Here is a 20,296-nt window from a genome sequence, read left to right on the forward strand (position 1 = left end):
ATTTTTTTTAACTCCCTAGATAATTGTAATAATCAGTCAAGTATGGGAACTTCTGAGCTAAGCTATTTCATTATACATTCAGAACATGCTACGCAAGATCAATGAAATGTGAGAGCTTGCTTGGTGATTACATAGTTCAACCTCCTTTAAAAAAAAAATGAGAGTTACAATCTAAATGAAATAAGGGATAATTATCATAAGGATCCTTGTAGCAATAAAGGCTGAGCGAACAGGATGGAGAACACAGGAAATCGAGATTGACCAGCCTGGGTACAAGGCAGCTGTATAGATTTCCACAGCTTAGTACGTAGATCTTTTCCTCTCGTGGTACTTCAGCTTCCCTATGTTTCTCTCCTGGTGTCTGCTTACTCATGTTTTCCACTTCCTCATCAACTTGCTCACAGCCCCTTGTCTTGAGACGTACTTCTATGCATCCTTTCCCTAATCTCCTCTCTTATAACCCAGTTCTTCCTGTGTTTTCCAAAAGCAAGTTTAACTGGCCCAGCTTCTCCTTGTTGGCAGATACCCCTTGTGGCAAGACTAGTTAAGGTTATTAGCCAGCCTACTGAATGGCTGCCCTTACCTGTGACCAGGGGTCACAGGGTACCAGGGAAAGTTGCCTAGGGCTATTTATTCAGAAGGGCCATGGCTAGGCAAGTTTCCCTCAGAAAGTCGGCTAAGATTGTGACAGACAGTGTGATGTGTCTATTATTATATTATAATCTACAAGAAGAGAGCAGACTGAATACATAGATGCTAATGGAAAACGTAGGATTGGTTGAAAACCGCAAGATACAGCCACATACTTAAAGCCTATCACACTCCCTGATCTGCTTTTCTGACCCTTCTCTGTTCCAAGCAATGAACTATTCCTTCTGACCCTGACCCTCCTACATTTCTGACTTTAGCTTGGTAACCTGATATTCTGAAATCCTGTCACCAGTACATAAGTAACAGATTTCTCCAGTATCTCGAGATAAGGTTCTACAATGAAAAGAAAATGAGGAAGATTTGAAATATGAAGTATTAATTGGGTAGTTTTTATTTCCTTCTTTATGCTTACCTGTATTTTCTTTTTTTCTATAATAAACTTTTGTATACAAGGGAAAATTTTTCAAAAAAGGTATGATCTCAGCTACATCCTAATGAAAACTCAGATATCATGCTGTAAACCAGTCAAATCAAGACTATGTGCTAATACTGCAGAATTAGGAATGGGAACAGACTAGGTCACCTAGGGCGAGTCATTTAAATGCCCTGAACTGGCTCTTATCTATAAAATTAGGAAGGAGATTACATGAAATGAGGGCTGGACTTCTTTTATACTAACATCCATGATTCTCTTAAGGCATCATAATTTTTACGGTTATTATTTTCAGTATTTTCAATTTTCCATAATAGTGCTTTTCTTACGTTTTTCTCTCATCTTGTCAATAAGGAATTTATGGTGCAAATATTTGAAAATAAGATCTAATCATTACATAATCTTATGGTTTTATAGCTAAAAGGGAAACATTTCTAATTTACTTCCAGATCCTTTGGCTGATATTATTTGCTGTTGGTATTTTTCCCTGATATTAAATTCAATGATAGACAGATGGATGGATGGATGCGTGTTTATATGTGCACTGAAAATATGAGGAAGACATACAAAGCCCCTGTTAAATGGGCAGTGGGGTGAGCGTAGAGCTGTGTTACAGAGGAGGAATGGGAGGAATAAAAGCTTGAGACATTTTTCTTTTCATATCTGTATAATCATATGAACGTTTTGCAGTGCTCATGTGATATTTACATAAGACAACGCCAAAAGGTGTACTTTATAGAAAAGTTCTGACTGTTGAAATCACAGATGTGGGAGAATTGTTTTTTTAGGCATTTGATGCACCAACAAAGACTAAATTGAACCACAGAATGTAAGTGCTTTGAGGATAGAAGCTGTGTTCCCATTGCCTTACATAGCACATGATCAAAGCAGGTACTCAATAAACATCTGGTAACATAGCATTAAAAAACAACAACAACAACAGTTATTTGCCTCCCCAATTTAGTTATCTTCTTAGCCGTTAAAACTCTAAACTGTGTGGGGAACTTTAGTGTTAAACTAAATAAACTCCAGGGAGAGTGAAAGCAGCAACTTCCAAGGCCATGGTCTTGGAAGGAAATACAAACTACTTTAAAGGAAATATAAACTGCTATGGAAATTCAAAGAAAGAAGAGATAATGTGATGTTGATGGACTCCAGGAAAAGAAAGTATTTGAGGTTGACCTTGAACAATGTCTAGGTTTTGACAAGGACAATAAGGGTTAAAGAGTGAGAAATTCCAAGGGCAGAGAGTTTAATACTCACAAAACATTTTCTAATTTGTGTTCCTTTTCATTATTCAAAACTAGGATGTTTAATAATCTAGACTTGATTCCTCTCTTACTACATTCTTATGCCTGACTTCAGTCATTTCACCACTTAACACTTTTCCTTTGGAAAAAAGGAAAATACAGTGGATAGGATATACCTAGAGTAGTCAAATTCAAAGAGGCAGGAATTAGAATGGTGGTTACCAGGGACCAGGGGGCATGGGGAGTTATTGTCTAATGTGTGCAGAGTTTCAGTTAGACAAGATGAAAAGACTTCTGAGGATGGATGGTGTTGATGGTAGCACAGCAATGAACTGTGAACATACCCCATGCCACTGAACTGTACACTTAAAAATGGTTAAGATGGTAAATTTTATGTTATGTGTACTTTACCAAAAAAATTTTTTTAATTTAAGTTGATAGGTTATAAAGAGCAGTGTTTCTCTTTATTCATAAAGAAAAGTTTATAACTTCATTAGAATGGAATTTAGCAGTTATTTGTAATATACTTAATATAATGAATACAATTCATTGGATGTCTTAAGACACAGGGTGCCGCCCTGGGATAGTGTTACCGCAGAACATGTCCTAACTCTGTGCCACCCCACATTTTTCACATTATAACACACATAGAAAAGTATAGCATTTGTATGGCACACCGGGGTAAATGAACTTTGCTGGTAGATTGAAGGGGCTCCAGCCATGTCTAGGAGCTGAGGGAACCAATTGCTCTTCATACCTCTAACGCTTTGTCACATTTGTTTTGAAGCTCTGGTCTCACTTTCTCTTTTCTTCTTCTTTTTTAAAAAAATATTTATTTATTTATTTGACTGCATCAGGTCTTAGTTGCGACACACGGGCTCTTCGTTGCAGCGCCCGAGCTTCTCTCTAGTTGTGGCGTGCGGGCTCCAGAGCACGCAGGCTTAGTTGCCCCACGGCATGTGGGATCTTAGTTCCCCGACCAGTGATCAAACCCACATCCCCTACATTGGAAGGCAGATTCTTAACCACTGGACCACCAGAGAAGTCCCTGGTCTCACTTTTTCATGTTGAATCTAGATTTATCTCACCAGAACATGCTCAGACCTCAAGATAGCTAGCTATGTACATTTACATTTTTAAAAATAATTTTCAATTTCGAGTCTCAGGAATACTAATTGCAGCCTCTTCCCGGTGTAATATAGCTCTAAGCTAAATTAGAAATAAGGAATTTTTTTAGTGAGCGTGGAAGTAGAGCCATGAGGGCTGAATGATCTGGGGCAGTTTCTCTTTTTGTCACTTTGTTGGTAGGAAAGCTGGGTCAGCTCTCTTAGACACATTTTAGTTGGGCCCTGCCTCTGAGGAATCATAAATATTTATTTCCTCAATTCCTAGCTTTTATCGGGTTTTTTTGAAAACAAGTAATTATATCTACTAGACATAATATTTCTTTTCTTTAGAAAAGTGGCACTGGTTGAACACTAATAGATTCTTAATTTCTAGCTCTTTTTCTAGATTCCGGGAATAATCCACCAGGCTTATTATGTCTGCATTTATCAGTCAGCATTCTTTCTCAATATGTTATAATCCCCAAGTTACATATTAAGTTTTAGTTGCCTGCTTATGGATGACACAAAATTACCCATCTTATCAGTTATTTATCTCCCAAATCACATTGGAACAGTAAATTACTTCTGGTTGGTTTACAGTTAATCCTGTCATTTGTTTTTATCACAGCCCTCTGAGCTCTTTCCTACATCTGGAATACAATTTACTTCAGGGCCTGTTAACACCACTAATTTGTGCTGTTTCTTTATAAAATTACAAATATAACTAATCTAAACCAGCACATAAAAATTAATGCAATGTTCCCAGTATAAACGCTCACTTTTAAGTAATTTGTATGTCTAATATCACGTCATATGTGTGTGTGTGTGTGTGTGTGTGTGTATGAAAAATATACTATGAAAAGGGTTTCATACCATGGAACCTATGAAAGTCTTAAATTCAAAAAAACCAGAAGTGTGAAATAGTCAGAAAATAGGGCCCTCCTCAGTTAAAATATTAACTCTGTTAATAACTGCATAGACATGGGAATTCCTTGGTGGTCCAGTGGTTAAGACTCTACGCTCCCAATACAGTGGGCACGGGTTCGACCCCTGGTCGGGGAGCTAAGATCCCACATGCCGTACAGCGTGGCCGAAAAAAAACTGGGGAGCTTCCCTGGTGGCGCAGTGGTTGAGAGTCTGCCTGCCGATGCAGGGGACACGGGTTCGTACCCCGGTCCGGGAACATCCCACATGCCGTGGAGCGGCTGGGCCCGTGAGCCATGGCCGCTGAGCCTGCGCGTCCGGAGCCTGTGCTCCGCAACGGGAGAGGCCACAACAGTGAGAGGCCCGCGTACCGCAAAAAAAAAAAAAAAAAAAAAAACTGAATAGGCACAACAAAATTTGTCACCCAAAGCACCATCTTATGGGTAGAAAGGGTAAATAACTTTAAGATAGTAACATAAAAGAAACACTACTGTTTAAATAGGTAAAGAAGTGGAATTACCAAAATAAAAAGCAGTTAACTGTGTATCTGAATTTTTGTGCCCACTTTATTTAACAGTCATCTATCAGGAGATGGCAAATTTTTCCTTAAAGGGCAAGACAGTAAATATTCTAGGCTTTATGAGGCACATACCATCTCTATTGCATATTCTGTTTGGTTTTACCTTTCTTTAAAAATGTTAAATCCGTTCTTAGCAGGCAATCCATACAAAAACAGACCATGGATCATAGTTTGCCAAACTGTGATCTATCTTAATGCTAGTTGCTCAGTACTAATCAGGAGTTGGTAAAGGCTTAGAAACTTCCAGTGGCTGGAACTTCGGGCCGTCACTAATGGATAGTACCTTACTGACAAAGTATCTAGAAATGAAGAATGTATGTCTCACGAGAATCAGAAATCAACTTTCCAGAATCATTATTATCTCCATGGAATTTGTTTGAATTTTGGTAGTGTTTAGACATAGATACTGATGTAGATGAGAAGTTGACCTATCTATCCTAATGTAATTGCAGGTAACCTGAGTTTCAGACCATAATGTGACTAAGAACAGAACTTTACCAATAGAAAGATTGAACATATCTTGAGTTCATACAACAGAATATGCTATTTTCATATCTTATTGCTTATTTTCATTTCCACTCAATAATTGCAGTGTTACTTAGAATCATAAATACTGCCCACTATGCTTATAAAGGGCAGTGTTACCTGATTAGTTGGAACCATATTATTACATTACTGTAGTGGCATTTTCTTTCACATTACATAGGGGCAACTCTTGAATATAGACTCTCATGAGGCTTTATGTCCAGATTTAAATTGAACTGAGAGGCGTCTGTAATAGTAAACCCAAACAACATTCATTCATTCATTGAAAAAGTTTATTGGGAGTTCCTTGGCAGTCCAGTGGTTAGGACTCGGCAATTTCACTGTGGTGTGCTAGGTTCAATCCCTGGTTGGGGAACTAAGATCCTGCAAGCTGCATGGCATGGCCACCAAAAAAAAAAAAGAAAAGAAAAAGAAATGTTTATTGAGCACCTCCTTTGTGCCAAGCACTGTTAGAGGCAGTAAGGGTATAAAACTTCCTGCCTCCATGAAGCTTACATTCTTTTTTGGAGATTAGACTGTAAAGCAACAAACAAACCAAAAAATAAATTGTAGAGAAAGTGAAAAAATGACAAATGCTATGGGGAAAAAATAAAACAGGGCAGTCGGAGGGTGAAGAATACGGAGGGATGGCCTCCCTGAGAAGACGACACTTAAATAAAGACCTGAAAGAAGTAAAACCAAATGCTCAAGGTTTTTGAGCAGCTGAACTTTAATAGATCTCATCATTATCTTAAAACTAAGGAAATGTTAAATGGCGGTATACCCAGGTAAAAATAGATTCCAATGGAAACTTGCTTTGTTATTAAATATGTAGGAAATGAGGTCCTACTACTCTCTTTGTTTTTTTCTATTTTAGAATGTAAAATATCTAATAAAATATGTAACTTTCTTTAACAGCGAAGTCCAGGTAGCTCACATTGGAAACAATACACTTTTTCAGTATTGCTGCTTTTTTTCAAAACATTTTTTTAAAAAGCTCTTGGGTTTTTTTGTTTGTTTGTTTTTTATTGTGATAAAAAAACATATACAATTTACCATTTTACCCATTTTTAAGTGTACAGTTTAGTAGTATTAAGTATATTCATATTGTTGTGAGACAGGTCTTCAGAACTTTTTCATCTTGCAAACTGGAACTCTATATCCATCGAGCAATGCCTCCCTTCTTCCCCCGCCCCCCCCACCTCTGTAGCCCCTGGCAACCCACCACTCTACTTTGAATTTCTATGAAATTGACTGTTTTATATACCTCATAGGTGGCATCATACCATATTTGTCTTTTTGTGACTGGTTTATTTCACTTAGCATAACATCCTCAAGGTTCTTCCATGCTATATCTCAAAGCATTTTGCAGTACCTCTTATGGAATTGTCTTTTGAGTCTATGGCACATTCTTTTGAAGCTATTCATTTATTCAAGCCTTATTCCATGCCCAGGGCCCCTGCCCTAGAGTGCCTTAGAGTCTGATCATGGAAACCGTGTATCATATAACATGTGTGATAAATACCAAATAGGAAGCAAGTACAAAATACTGTGAGGGTCACATTTGTATTTTCAGACCTGGACAGCAACAGTGAAAGATAAACTAGAGGAATGGAAAGAAAGAGCCAACAGACTCTGATATCAATTCAGACAGAAATTGAGAAGGTAGCAAAGGTGGTGATGGAGGAGAAAGACGAGGCAGATGGAGAGATAAATTGGAGGGAGTGAGAAACACCTCTATAGGAGACACAAGGAGGTAGAAACCAACAGGTGATAGTGAACATTTTAGGCTTAGTAAATATGCAAAGTTATAACTACTCCTAGGTCTCAAGGGGCAAGGAGAGGAATTAGAACCTTCGTAGGAAACTTTGGTCTTCCATAGAAGAATTTACTCCTACCGAACTATGGCCAGGCAAAGAAGGAGCTGAAGAATAGATATCCCAACTTCTTTCTCCTGTGACCCACAAGCCCACTTTGCAGCCCATTGACTGAACCTAATCAGAAACCATAAGCCACCACTGACAGCATCCTGAGGCACAGCAGGTCTGAGGGTACCCAGAATATCCAGCACCATTATTTTTTATTCTCCTCATACTATGTGTGAAGTAACTGAGTGGTCATCAACTTGCCTGAGTTTACAAATAAATGGCTGGAGCCTGTCTTATTCCAGAGCCTGTACTTTAACCCATTATTCTGTACTGTGCTCCAGCTACAAAAAAAAAAAAAAATCAACAACAAAGGAAGCATGTCATTGAGCACCTACTGCATGCCAGACACTTTTCCTGTGTGCAGAAAATACAGCATGAAACAAATGCTATAACTTACTTAAGGATTAGAGTCAGTGTCTAGGAATTATGTTCCACTGCTAGTTCAGTGACTTAAGTAGATTGTTCTGGCTCTCAGATAAAAGCCTGAAGATAAGCTTTTCAGGGCTAGTATGTGGCCCTTTGAAGTCATCAAGGACCTAGGTTTCTTCTGCCTTTCTCTTCAAACCATCCTTGGTGTGTGGCCTCTGTCCTCAGAATCACAATATAGCTGCTGTAACCTAAGCCATCACATCTGCATTCCAAGCAGGAAGCAAGAGGAAATGGGGGGAAATACCATCTCCTTTTCTAAAGACATTTTTCTGTAAGTTCTACCCAACATCTTCTATTTATATTCCATTGGTCAGAATTTAGTCACTTGTCCACACCTAGCAGCAAGGGAGGCTGATAAATGTAGTTTTTCACTGGATGAGCCTACTACTCTCATAATGACATCAGAGTTCTGTTATTGAAAGGGGAAAAATAGATGTAATCTAGGCAACCACCAGGCTCTGTCATAGGATCTTACTCATTTTTATAGCCATACAACCTAACACAAAGACCTGATACATAGTAGGTGTTCAATAAATTACTATAAAGCTAATCTCAACTACAAGTAATTTAGTTCATGTAGTAGAGTGTCAAGAGATAGGGTTAGAGAAGTAGGCCTGGACCAGATCCTACAGGGCCCTATCTTCTAAATTAAATGTAGCTTGAACATGACAATGATAGTGAAGTTCCCCCCAAATAACCTAGGAATAAGGAATATACATTAGGCCTATGGGACAAGCTGTGAAACTAATTTTAAATGGCTATGACCAAAAAACTGAAAAGTCAATTTATGAAGTGGGAAAGCAGTTAATCCACAGGGCAGAGGTACACTCGACTGTGGCAAAGCTACTTCATTAACACATCTGAAGAAAGAAGTTACTGGGAGGAGGGGATGGAGGGCGGATGGTCTGCAATGGACCAGACACAGATTGAAGTAGTCAGGAAGGACAGTCTACCATTAAAATGCTTGTACTGTCCTTTATGAGTCCCTTTTAAGATTCCCTTTTAATATCAAAAGTTTTATTTACCTTCTATACATACATAGTAGTAAAAGAACTTTTAGTATCATTGATTGAGAAAATGCTGATACACAAATTCTATGCCTTTTGCTTGATCTGTAGAAGTTGCTTTCATATTTTTTTGTCCATGAGCCACAGTTAAGAAAACCAGTTTACATTATGACCTAGTGAAGATCACAGTTTCTCAAAATGGAACTTACTCCTCCTCTGGCAGATCAGCTAGCATTCTGGTTTGTACTTTGGTTTCTTTGGGATTTGGTTAGGCCCTGTCACCTTTGAATTCTCTTGGAAGATAGCACCTGGCTTTTCCCTATGATTTCCTTATTTTACCCTGGAAGCTTCTTTCACCTTTAATACTAAGAACTATGGACTTTCTATTAAAGAAAAACTACTAAAGTGTTTTAATGCAGATTTGCATTTTAGAAAGATAAGCTTGGAGGAATTGTGGGTGATGAACATAATAGAAGAGAAAGCCAAATCAGAATTAGGAAATTCTTGCAGGAGTGAAGCCAGAAATGATGAGGGCCCAAGGTAAGCCTTTTGGGGTCAAGATAGAAGCAGAATGAGGAGTTTAAAAGGTATTTCTACAAATGTTAGGGACTGTTTAGAATGAACATAGCAAGTGGGAAAAAAAGGAGAAATCTAAGATGAAGAGGAATCAAACATTTCTGGTTTAGATGACTGAACAAAATATGGTACCATTCACCAAGACAGAGAATATGGCGATTGGGGGAGTTCATTTTGACATACTGAATTCTAGTTGCCTTTAGGCATCATGTAAAAGTATTTGTAGCTCAAGTTGGAGCTATGGTTATACAGACGGGGCTGGAGGAAGGAGGTGGAGGGTCTACTGGTGTATTTGGTGGTAATTGAAGCTGCCCAAGGGCATGGCTAAGAGCAAGAGGAGCTGACCATTGATGTCACTTCTAACATTTTGTGCATCAGCTATGGCATATGAAAAAGATAAAATTGTAACTTATCATACTTATCTGTATGCCAATGTATATATATTGAATGTGATTCTTCATAGTTTTAAGGAGATATAAGTGGGAAAGGAGTAACTGCATGTTTGATTTATTATATTATATAAAATAAGATGTTTCGATTGGCATCAGTATCTTATATAGGGAGTTCTGTGTGCTTTATCACAGTCCACCTTCCCTGCTCTTTTGTTACTATTCTGTATAGCCAGGCTCTTTTACATTGAAATAATTGAGCACTAAACCCAAGAAGTACTCTGGTAAATACTTAGCAATTCAGAATACCCAAAGCACAATGATTTGGATCTAGAAATTCTTTACTAAATATCTATTGAGTGAATGAGTATCTGTATGTAGATAGATAAGACAACTAAAAAGAAGCTGTGCCCTTGATTTTTTAAATAATTTTATTTGAAAATAGAATCAATTCATAAAATATTCACCTCTGTAGGATATATTAAATATAGGATTTAAGCCAGAAAACACAGCTGTGTATTTTCTTTAATAGACATACCAGGTGGGAGATTATTTCTGACAAAAGACAAAATCTTTGCCCTTAATTCTCTTTCTGAATTACAAAAAGCAATTATTTACTATAATTTTACATAAGAATCCCAATGTATATAGGTACTTAGTTCTTTGAATCGTTTCTCTTCTCCTCCTTATAAGCATTTTACTTAATTTTCTTTTCTTCTTCTTTTCGTTTTTGTTTTTTTTTTTTCCTTTTTTTTACAGACCAAAAAAGAAGCGCCTGAGGGGTCTAAGACACAAAAAATGAAGACCTAGTGTTTTGGACAGATTTACTCTATCATTATTTACTCCTGAAGGTCTTTTTCTGATGAACAAAGTTTATCTTAATCATGTACTTGACATTTTTTAAATAGCTAATTTAAAGTTTATTTTAACTGAATGTTAAATTAACAAATTATCATAATAATCAAACTACATAAAGTGCAAATATTTGGTTTTATCTATTTTGTTACAAAATAAATATTGTATACTCTATTATGATTTAAATATTGGCGCTTTCATAATTCTTTAAGGCATTTTAAACATGTGGCTTATAAATATTTTGATTAGTTGTTATATTGGTGAGTATTTTTCTAACTATATAAATTTTGAATTTAAATGTCATAACACAAATACCAAAACACCTTACAATTTCTAAATTAATAATCACCTGTGAAGTCTACTAGAAGGCATTTTATATGCCCAATAATGGTGGTCAGATATCATGTAAGTGGATATAAATTGCTGATTCTTTCTTTGGGCTCTGTTTTTTCTTATATTTCATATTATTATTAACCAATACAATCTGGTACAAAGTCCGTTATTCCATTGGTCAAGTAAAATTTTGGTGGAAAGTGTCTTGTTACTTTGGTCAAAACAGATGCAGTATGGACCAAATATCTAGTCTGTAAGAAAAAATCAGTAGCATTTTCTCTTTTTCTTGTTATAAAATATGCTCCATTTGTCATTCAAGAGTTACAATTTAAAAGAAAGAAGAGGGGTGGAAGAGAAAGAAAAGAAAAAGAAAGAAGTATATTTTCATGTGTCAGATTTGCTCAACCACTGTTGACATAGAGGCTGGACAATTCTTTATTCAGGACAGGAGTGGGGCAGTTCTTTGCCTTGTGGGATGTTTGTCAGCATCTCTGGCCTCTACCACTAGATGACAGTAGCACCCGCACCCCCAGCCCAAGTTGTGACAGTCAGAACCCTCTCTGTCCCTCAGGGTCGCACATCACCCCCACCTCCTAGTGAAGCACCACTGATGCGCAAATCACTGATTATCCCGGTATATATGAAAAAGGAATCTATCTAATCACTGTGTTCTTTGAAAGTTTACAGTATCATAGGCTATTAGTTGAGTGTGAGAGAACAGAAAAAGCCTCTGATAGTAATATGCACTTGTAAATCTACGGTTGGCCTAAAAACCCTAATCTCATCCTTCCCTTTTATTTCGTTTGGATACATCTAAAATACGACTTTCTGCAACAAAGATTTGTGAAAACGGCCTTTCTCAGGCACGCATCCTAAATCCAGATGCCCTTATAATTCATTAAAACTAAATTTGTAGCGTAATTTGTTTCCTTCCAAAATGCTAGAAGAGAATGTCTGTTTTATTTTCACCTCTACTTATTAATCGAAAAGCATTTTATAGTTTAGTTCAGTCAACCCTGTTTGTTATATGTACGTATTTTAATATAAAGGAATACTGATTGATTATCCAAGTTAAAGTTATGGTGTGGACAGAGGCACAGAAGCAGGAAAATTTGGAGCTGATTTTAAAATTAGAAAATGCAGTGATGAGGAAATTGAGGAAGTGTTCCTCCCTCCAAATCCCTATTTTTTTCCCTCTTCCTTTCCTTTCATTTCTAGATATGAATTACTCCTTTAAAAAAACATAGTTCTTTCTATCATATCCTACCATTAGTAAAGCTCAGGATTAGACTGTGGTATGAAATCTTTTTAGATGACATTTGTGAATTTTCTAATTCAGATGCCACTCCTTCCAGAAAGTTCTATCTGTTCTACCATAGTAATTTATGTACTCTGTACTCTACATCTCTAATTCTGCTTACCATATTTTATAATAATTGCTTACTTGTCCATTTCCTTGAAGGCAAGAACTAGTTCTTAAGCTGTTTTTGGTTCTCAGTATTTAGCACTGTGCCTTGAATTTAAGCTGTAAACGTTTATTTGATGAATTTGGGCACAGATGAGATACAGTGATGTAACTTTTTTTTTAATATATTAAAAATCAGAGTGTTTTTCTTTTTCTTTTTAGTATCACAGAATCTATTCTAGCTTATTTTTGTTTTGGGGTTTTTTTTTGAATTTTTGAATTTTATTTTATTTTTTTATACAGCAGGTTCTTATTAGTCATCCGTTTTATACACATCAGTTTATACATGTCAATCCCAATCTCCCAATTCATCACAGCACCACCCCCCGCCGCCGCTTTCCCCCCATGGTGTCCATACGTTTGTTCTCTACATCTATGTCTCTATTTCTGCCCTGCAAAGTGGTTCATCTGTACCATTTTTCTAGGTTCCACATATATGCGTTAATATACGATATTTGTTTTGCTCTTTCTGACTTACTTCACTCTGTATGACAGTCTCTAGATCCATCCACGCCTCTACAAATGACCCAATTTCATTCCGCTTTATGGCTGAGTAATATTCCATTGTATATATATACCACATCTTCTTTATCCATTCGTCTATCAATGGGCATTTAGGTTGCTTCCATGAGCTGGCTATTGTAAATAGTGCTGCAATGAACATTGGGGTGCATGTGTCTTTTTGAATTATGGTTTTCTCTGGGTATATGCCCAGTAGTGGGATTGCTGGGTCTTATGGTAATTCTATTTTTACTTTTTTAAGGAACCTGCTTACTGTTCTCCATAGTGTCTAGCTCATTTCTTAATACCACTACAACCCTTGCCTTTTCTTTAAATTTCCAGACCTTCATTTTCTCTTTCTAATTTTTTAAATAAATTTATTTGTTTATTTATTTATTTATTTATGGCTGCATTGGGTCTTTGTTGCTGTGCATGGGCTTTCTCTAGTTGTGGCGAGCGGGGTCTACTCTTCATTGCGGTGTGCGGGCTGCTCATTGCAGTGCCTTCTCTTGCTGCGGAGCATGGGCTCTAGGCGCACAGGCTTCAGTATTTGTGGCTCTCGGGCTCTAGAGCACAGGCTCAGTTGTGTCTCACGGGCTTAGTTGCTCCGCGGCATGTGGGATTTTCCCGAACCAGGGCTCGAACCCGTGTCCCCTGCATTGGCAGGTGGATTCTTAACCACTGTGTCACCAAGGAAGCCCTCTTTTTTTTTTTTTTTAATACTTATTTATTTTTATTTAGTCATGTCGGGTCTTAGTTGTGGCAGGCGGGCTCCTTATTTGCAGCATGCGTGTGGGACCTAGTTCCTGACCAGGGATCGAACCCGGGCCCCCTGCATTAGGAGCACAGAATCTTAACCACTGTGCTACCAGCAAAGTCCCTCTGCTTACTTTTTTTTAAATTGTGGTAAAAAACACATAACATAGACTTTACCATCTATCCATTTTTAAGTGTAGCTTTCAATATGTTGAGTTTATTCACATTGTTGTACAACAGGTCTCTCAAACTTTTTCATCTTTCAAATCTGGAGCTCTATACTCATTAAACAACTCCCCTTTCCCCCTTTCTCTCACCCTATCACACAGTGACCCAGAGTCACTGTGTTGTACAGGCAGTGGTTGGATAATCACCAGGAAGTTTAAGGCCAGATTCCCACCTTTAGGGGAGGTTGAAGTTGTTAATGAGCCAGTTTCCCTTTTATTTTACGATCCTGAGAGACTAATGATAGACAAAACAAAAGAGTTTGTCTTAAATATTACTCCTTTAAAAAAGTAATTAGTACTGTAAATGCTTCAAAGAAAGACTTCCTGAGGCTTGGAGGTCACCAAGCAAAACTCGCCAGCCAAACAGCTATCTAGAGTCCTCCAAGGTAATGTTTACTTTCGTTGATTTACAGAGCCCATGGTCTAGTCCTCAGCCTTACAGGACTCAGAGACTTAATTCTGTTAATGAACTAAAGATGACACATCTTTCAGGAGTATGCCCACACTTACTGGTTATAAATCGTAATGTATCAGTTGTGAGCGAAAAGTAAAACTATTATACAGAATGTGACTTAATGGGATAAACACAAATGATGTGTTCTTGCCTTGTTTTCCCTTGGCTTCTGCAATACTGTACTCTCGCTTTCCCCCTTGCTCCTCTTCTAGATGATCATAAAACATTAGAGTTTTTCAAAGTGTCTTCCCCCTTAAGTCTTTTTTCTGTTCTGTACTTATTCTCTTGATAATTTCTGCTCCCTGGCTTCAGTTACTATATGCCAATATTCCCAAGTTTATATCCCTAGTCCAAACTGTTACCTTTTAATATAGGACCTGCCTACTTGACATCTCTACTTGAATGTCTCATTGTGACCTTAAACTTAACATGTGCAAAACTGAATCCACCAAGTTTCTTCTCCAGTGTTCCCAGTTTCAATAAATGGCTCATATCAGTGGCCATTCAATGGCTTGTATTACAAACCTATGAGTCATTCCAGACCCTTTTCTCATTAGGCCTCAAGCTTCAGTCACCACACCCAGATGATCTAGCTCTTAAACAGTTCCCTTTTTTTAAACTTTCGATTATGAAAATTTCCAAATATATAAAAGGGCAAAATAAATCTTGGGGTGATGGATATGTCCACTATCTTGATTATGGTGGTGGTTTCATGGGAGTGTATATGTATAAAAATGTTTATCAAATTCTACTTTTTTAAATGTACAGTTTATTGTATGTCAGTTGTACCTCAATAAAGATGTTTAAAAAAAAAGAAAGGTAAGAGTTAGGAAATCACCATTTAGTAACCCCTGATGAAATGATTCAGGCATCAATCACCAATGAATGCTAAAGCAGTTAGAGGATATCGCAGAACTTTATATCAGGTCATAACCACCAAAATGCTCTAATCAACCTTAGATTATGTTGATTTATGTGACTCTTGATGTGATGTATCATGAAGTATAAAACAACACCTAGGGCTTCCCTGGTGGCTCAGTGGTTACGAATCTGCCTGCCAATGCAGGGGACATGGGTTCAAGCCCTGGTCCAGGAAGATCCCACATGCCGCAGAGCAACTAAGCCCATGCACCACACTACTGAGCCTGTGCGTCACAACTACTGAAGCCCGGGCGCCTAGGTGCTGTGCTCTGCAACAAGAGAAGCCACCGCAATGGGAAGCCTGCACACCGCAATGAAGAGCAGCCTCTGCTCGACGCAACTAGAGAAAGCCCATGTGCAGCAATGAAGACCCAACACAGCCAAAAATAAATTAATTAAATGAATTAATCAAATAAAAACAAAATAAAACACCTATGCAGTATCCTTGCAAAAAAATAAATAAATAACCTGAATCAGATCAAGTCTTCAGACTTAACTTCCAGTCTGTAGGCAAAACAAAAAATACACCAAGCTTAATGACACCACGAAGAATGAATGAGTCATTCTGGGCACTGGGAATGTTCATTGTTTCTAGGCCCTCAATGTTTCTAGGCTTTTTCAGTAGACAGAGTTATGAAATAAGTGTTTTTAAATAGAGAGGGGAAAATCATGAGTTCCTACCAGTATATCCAATTCTAATTTAAGATTTTTTTAAAGATTTCAACTTTTTTTTTCTTTCAGGTACGTGGGCCTCTCACCGTTGTGGCCTCTCCCACTGCTTAACACAGGCTCCGGACGCGCAGGCTCAGCGGCCATGGCTCACGGGCCCAGCCACTCCGTGGCATGTGGGATCCTCCTGGACCGGGGCACGAACCCGTGTCCCCTTCATCGGCAGGTGGACTGTCAACCACTGCACCACCAGGGAAGCCCTCAACTTCTTTAATTTTATACTTTGTATTTCATTTCCTGTTCGTGAATTTCTATCACCACCTTAGCTCGAATCCTCATGTCCTCTTCCCTAGATTATGTCAGTCTCCTAACCAGTCTCCCTAAATCTACTCATGCCTCTCTCCAAACCATTCTCCACAGAGAATAATGATCTTTTTCCTTTTTTAGACACTACAATTTTTTATTTAGAGCTTAATCTACAGTTTATACAAGGCATTATAAGATATGAACTTAGAAAATGGAACAAATTGCAGTTTAGGTACAAGCTGAGAGCATAGTATATCATATTTCAGTAAATTTAATTGAAAATTTTTAAATGAGGACTTCCCTGGTGGTGCAGTGGTTAAGAATCCGCCTGCCAGTGCAGGGGACACGAATTCGAACCCTGGTCCGGGAAGATCCCACATGCCACGGAGCAACTACGCCTGTGAGCCACAACTACTGAGCGTGCGCATCACAACTACTGAAGCCTTTGCGCCTAGAGCCCATGCTCCGCAACAAGAGAAGCCACCACAATGAGAAGCCCGTGCATGGCAACGAAGAGTAGCCCGCACTTACCGAAACTAGAGAAAGCCCCTGCACAGCAACGAAGACCCAATGCAGCCAAAAATAAATAAATAAAATAAATAACTTTATTTAAAAATAAAAAAAGACTTCTGTGCTGGCATTATCAGGATAAATGCTTCTAAATAGATAGATTAAAGCATATTTTATTACCCGCAGTTAGAAGCCAGTTCTTTTAGTTCTTGTACTAGACATATGTTATGTTTCCTTTATATTCAACGAGAGTACCTACAGTTTAGAAAAATCTTCATAAATTTCTTTTAAATGAAGCTAACTTTTGATATATTATTTCTACTTTTCAGGGGGGGTTTTCCCTTATTTTATAGTTGGGCACTTTCTAATTCAAAAACCTAACACTACCTAATACACTTAATTCTGTGACCTAATGAAACAGACTCTCAACTGTATTTAGCAGTTTAGAATCTAACATATTGCCTCCAAATAGAGTGGGATGGAATAGAATAAAAATGACTGTCCTCTTAACCCAGATGCAATATAAAACAGTTCTCTTTTCTTCTAATAATAGAAATGCTTATGTATTACTTACTAGGAAAAAAACGTTTTAAGCTTTAAAGATTTAAGCTGTTATTCCACAGCATATAATACAGCAATGTCCTTTATTGCTGCCAGCTTCATAAAACTAATTTGTAGTTTCAAACACAGAAAAAGCTATAATACAAGTACAATTTTTCTTTAATTTTCTAAAATTCCCCAGCATGTGGACTAAATGGATTAAGAACAGAGAAAAAAAAATTGTTTTAATTGCAATTTCTTCTTTTAAATAATCAAAACATAAGCCCAATAAATCAAAAGAAATTTTAGAAACTGATCCAAAAACTTGAGTAACAGCTTTGCCATCTTAGGGAAATGCATTGAACACCTTTTGGTTAGTTTATGATTATAGTTTCCTTCCAAGTAAAGCCAAGCGTGAAGGGGGTGGGGGGAATTGCCATGACTTCTAAATATTCGTGAAACATTTTTATAATATTTTTACTATATCACCCTATAATTAGCATGTTGATTCTCAAAACCGCCAGATCTTTGACAATTTTTTAAAATACAGTAAAAAAAAATTTGTGTCCCTTACACAGTATCAAGGGGTGTGCTTGTAAGTGTTCACCAGCCGGCTCTCAGGAGAAAGGATCCAGATTCAGTGGGACCCAGATTTCAGCGGTGAGATGGGATAAAGACCCCCAAACCACCCAGCTGGCGCTGGACAGGGATGCGCACCCTCTGCTCTGAGGTGCCAGCCAGCTCCCCACGCTGCCGCAGCCTATGGGGTGCAACCGTACCTGCTTTTCAAGCTCCTTTTGAGCTACTCTTTACATAATTCAGTGGCCTTTTTGCAGTTCCTTAAACTCTTCCAACCCCTTTTTTCCTCAGGATCTTCACCACGGCTGTTTCCTCTGCCGAGAATACTGCGTCCTTCCTCCTCTAGTTCTTAAAAAAGCTTTAAAACCACTGCCCTGGACAATACTAGAATGGGCAATGCCATCCAGACTCTGATTTTATAGGTTTTAGGTTAACAGTCCTGGCCTCACCCTGCCATTACCACATTGCCTATACCTCTGTAATTTACATTCTAGTCCTTCTGGGAGCCTATGAGCCTGCCTTCTAGGTGACTGTGCTCATGTCTGCCCTAATCCAGTAAACTGGTGATTTTATTTTCACTCCAGAGGACTGCTTGGTCCTTATGTGCCACAATACCTTTGTGCTCCATGCCAGCTTCACAAGTTGTATTTCATTTGTTTCTGCTAGTGATTTCATCACTGCTACTGTCATGTGATTTTGAAGTCATTGTTCAGACTTCTGTTTTAACATCCCTCTTTAAAAAGGAGATTGTAGCTCATATCTTACCTAAGTCATTTAAATACAATTGAAATGCAAAAGTCACTTTAATCACCTTATAAACATTGTCTTTAAATAATAGGATTTATTTATACCACTGCTGTATATTTCCAATGACATCATTTTCAGGAAGGTACTATGAAATTCTCCATGGCCCTATACTTATTAAGTCTTCCTTTCTCTTCCCTTTCCCCTCTCACTCCCTCTCCCTCTTTGCTTTTCTTTTTTTTGAAAAGCTTTCTTTTTTATTTCCTTTAATTAGTAAATTGTTCTCTGAATCAGAATAATGAACTTGTTTTTGTATCTTCTTTGATCTGATACTTTGTATCAGGTATTTACTTAATCTATTTTTTTATATTTATTTATTTACTTATTTATTTGGTTGAGCTGGGTCCTAGTTGCTGCAGGCGGGCTCCTTAGTTGCAGCTCACTGGCTCCTTAGTTGTGGCATGTGAACTCTTAGTTGTGGCATGCATGTGGGATCTAGTTCCCTGACCAGGGATTGAACCCGGGCCCCCTGCATTGGGAGCACAGAGTCTTATCCACTGCACCACCAAGGAAGTTCCCCCCTCTATTTTCTATATCTAATCATGTATTATCCTCTCTTTAATAACCGTAGGACAATTAAAACATTTACTGGGAATCTAAAATTAAATTTCTATCCCCTAAACCTTCAAAGTTCATAGCATATGTAATTCCCTGAATGCCATCTGTTATTGCTTTATTAAGCAAGTTGTTAAATGTAGCAGAAATGTCACTAACATTCAAAACTGTGCTCTAAAATATGTGTAGACATTCTAAACTGCTGATGACTTCTCTCTCATTACTCTGCTCACTTATTTGTAATACCGCAATCAGAGTCATAAATCTGCCTCTTTTACTTTTGCTTCCTTCCATTTATTTTTGGTATGATCATCTTGATTTACTATTATTAGCAAGATTGGATCATTATCATTACTGGTTACTAACACAGTTCCAGGAACACACCACCTATTCTATAAAATGTTACCTCACTTTTATTTCCTTCTAGGATCTTCTAAACATATCTATCTATTTAAAAAACTTTCACCAGGAGCTAGAACAAAGCTATGACCCTAGGGACCTAGAACAAATAAGGAAAACACTTGTTTAATTCCTATTACCTTTGGTAACTACAGGATATAACACGATGGCCACTAAGGCCAACTTTAGGAGGACAAAGAACTTTAGGAGGGCATATCCTCCCCCTGGTGTCCTCAGAGCTTAGAATAATGCCTTGCACACAACGAATACTCAATATAAGATGGTTGAATCAATGAATTTGTGGGCAAGCATAAACAACAGCCATGTCTTATGTGGCACTGAATGCCCACAAATATATATGTGTATTCGTTAATTGTAGAATTAACTGGTGTGTCCGTCCAGTTGATCAAAATAAATTATATGGTCAAATATAATCACAACATGTTTGTCCATTTGGGGTGTTCAGTATCAGGTTCTTTAGGTACCTTTGTTTCAGTATAGGTGAAATAAAATTTAGCATGTGATTGTTCCAGCAAATATTCATGCAGACAAGTGAATTGTTTTTGGTTTTGCTTTTTAAAAAAAACGATACTTGTTTTCGCTTTATAGAATCAGGAGTAAATG

At 37.7% G+C, this 20,296-nt stretch overlaps 1 protein-coding gene across 2 annotated transcripts in view; it reads left to right on the forward strand.

Annotated features, from left to right (window-relative positions):
* The window catches only part of PIBF1 (progesterone immunomodulatory binding factor 1), a 202,632-nt gene extending 186,531 nt beyond the window's left edge, over positions 1-16,101 (forward strand). Inside the window, exon 18 of one of the 2 annotated variants that reach the window (XM_060079826.1) lies at positions 16,052-16,101. In XM_060079826.1, the coding sequence (XP_059935809.1) occupies positions 16,052-16,093 (42 nt within the window). In that variant the 3' untranslated portion in view covers positions 16,094-16,101. Of the gene's footprint in view, positions 1-10,557; positions 10,688-16,051 lie in introns of those variants that run through there. The other variant, XM_060079825.1, reaches the window with a different exon arrangement.
* The last annotated feature ends 4,195 nt before the right edge of the window (positions 16,102-20,296 follow it).

Source organism: Mesoplodon densirostris, chromosome 17 (assembly GCF_025265405.1).
Source record: "Mesoplodon densirostris isolate mMesDen1 chromosome 17, mMesDen1 primary haplotype, whole genome shotgun sequence".
In the NCBI taxonomy this organism is placed as follows: Eukaryota; Metazoa; Chordata; class Mammalia; order Artiodactyla; family Ziphiidae; genus Mesoplodon; species Mesoplodon densirostris.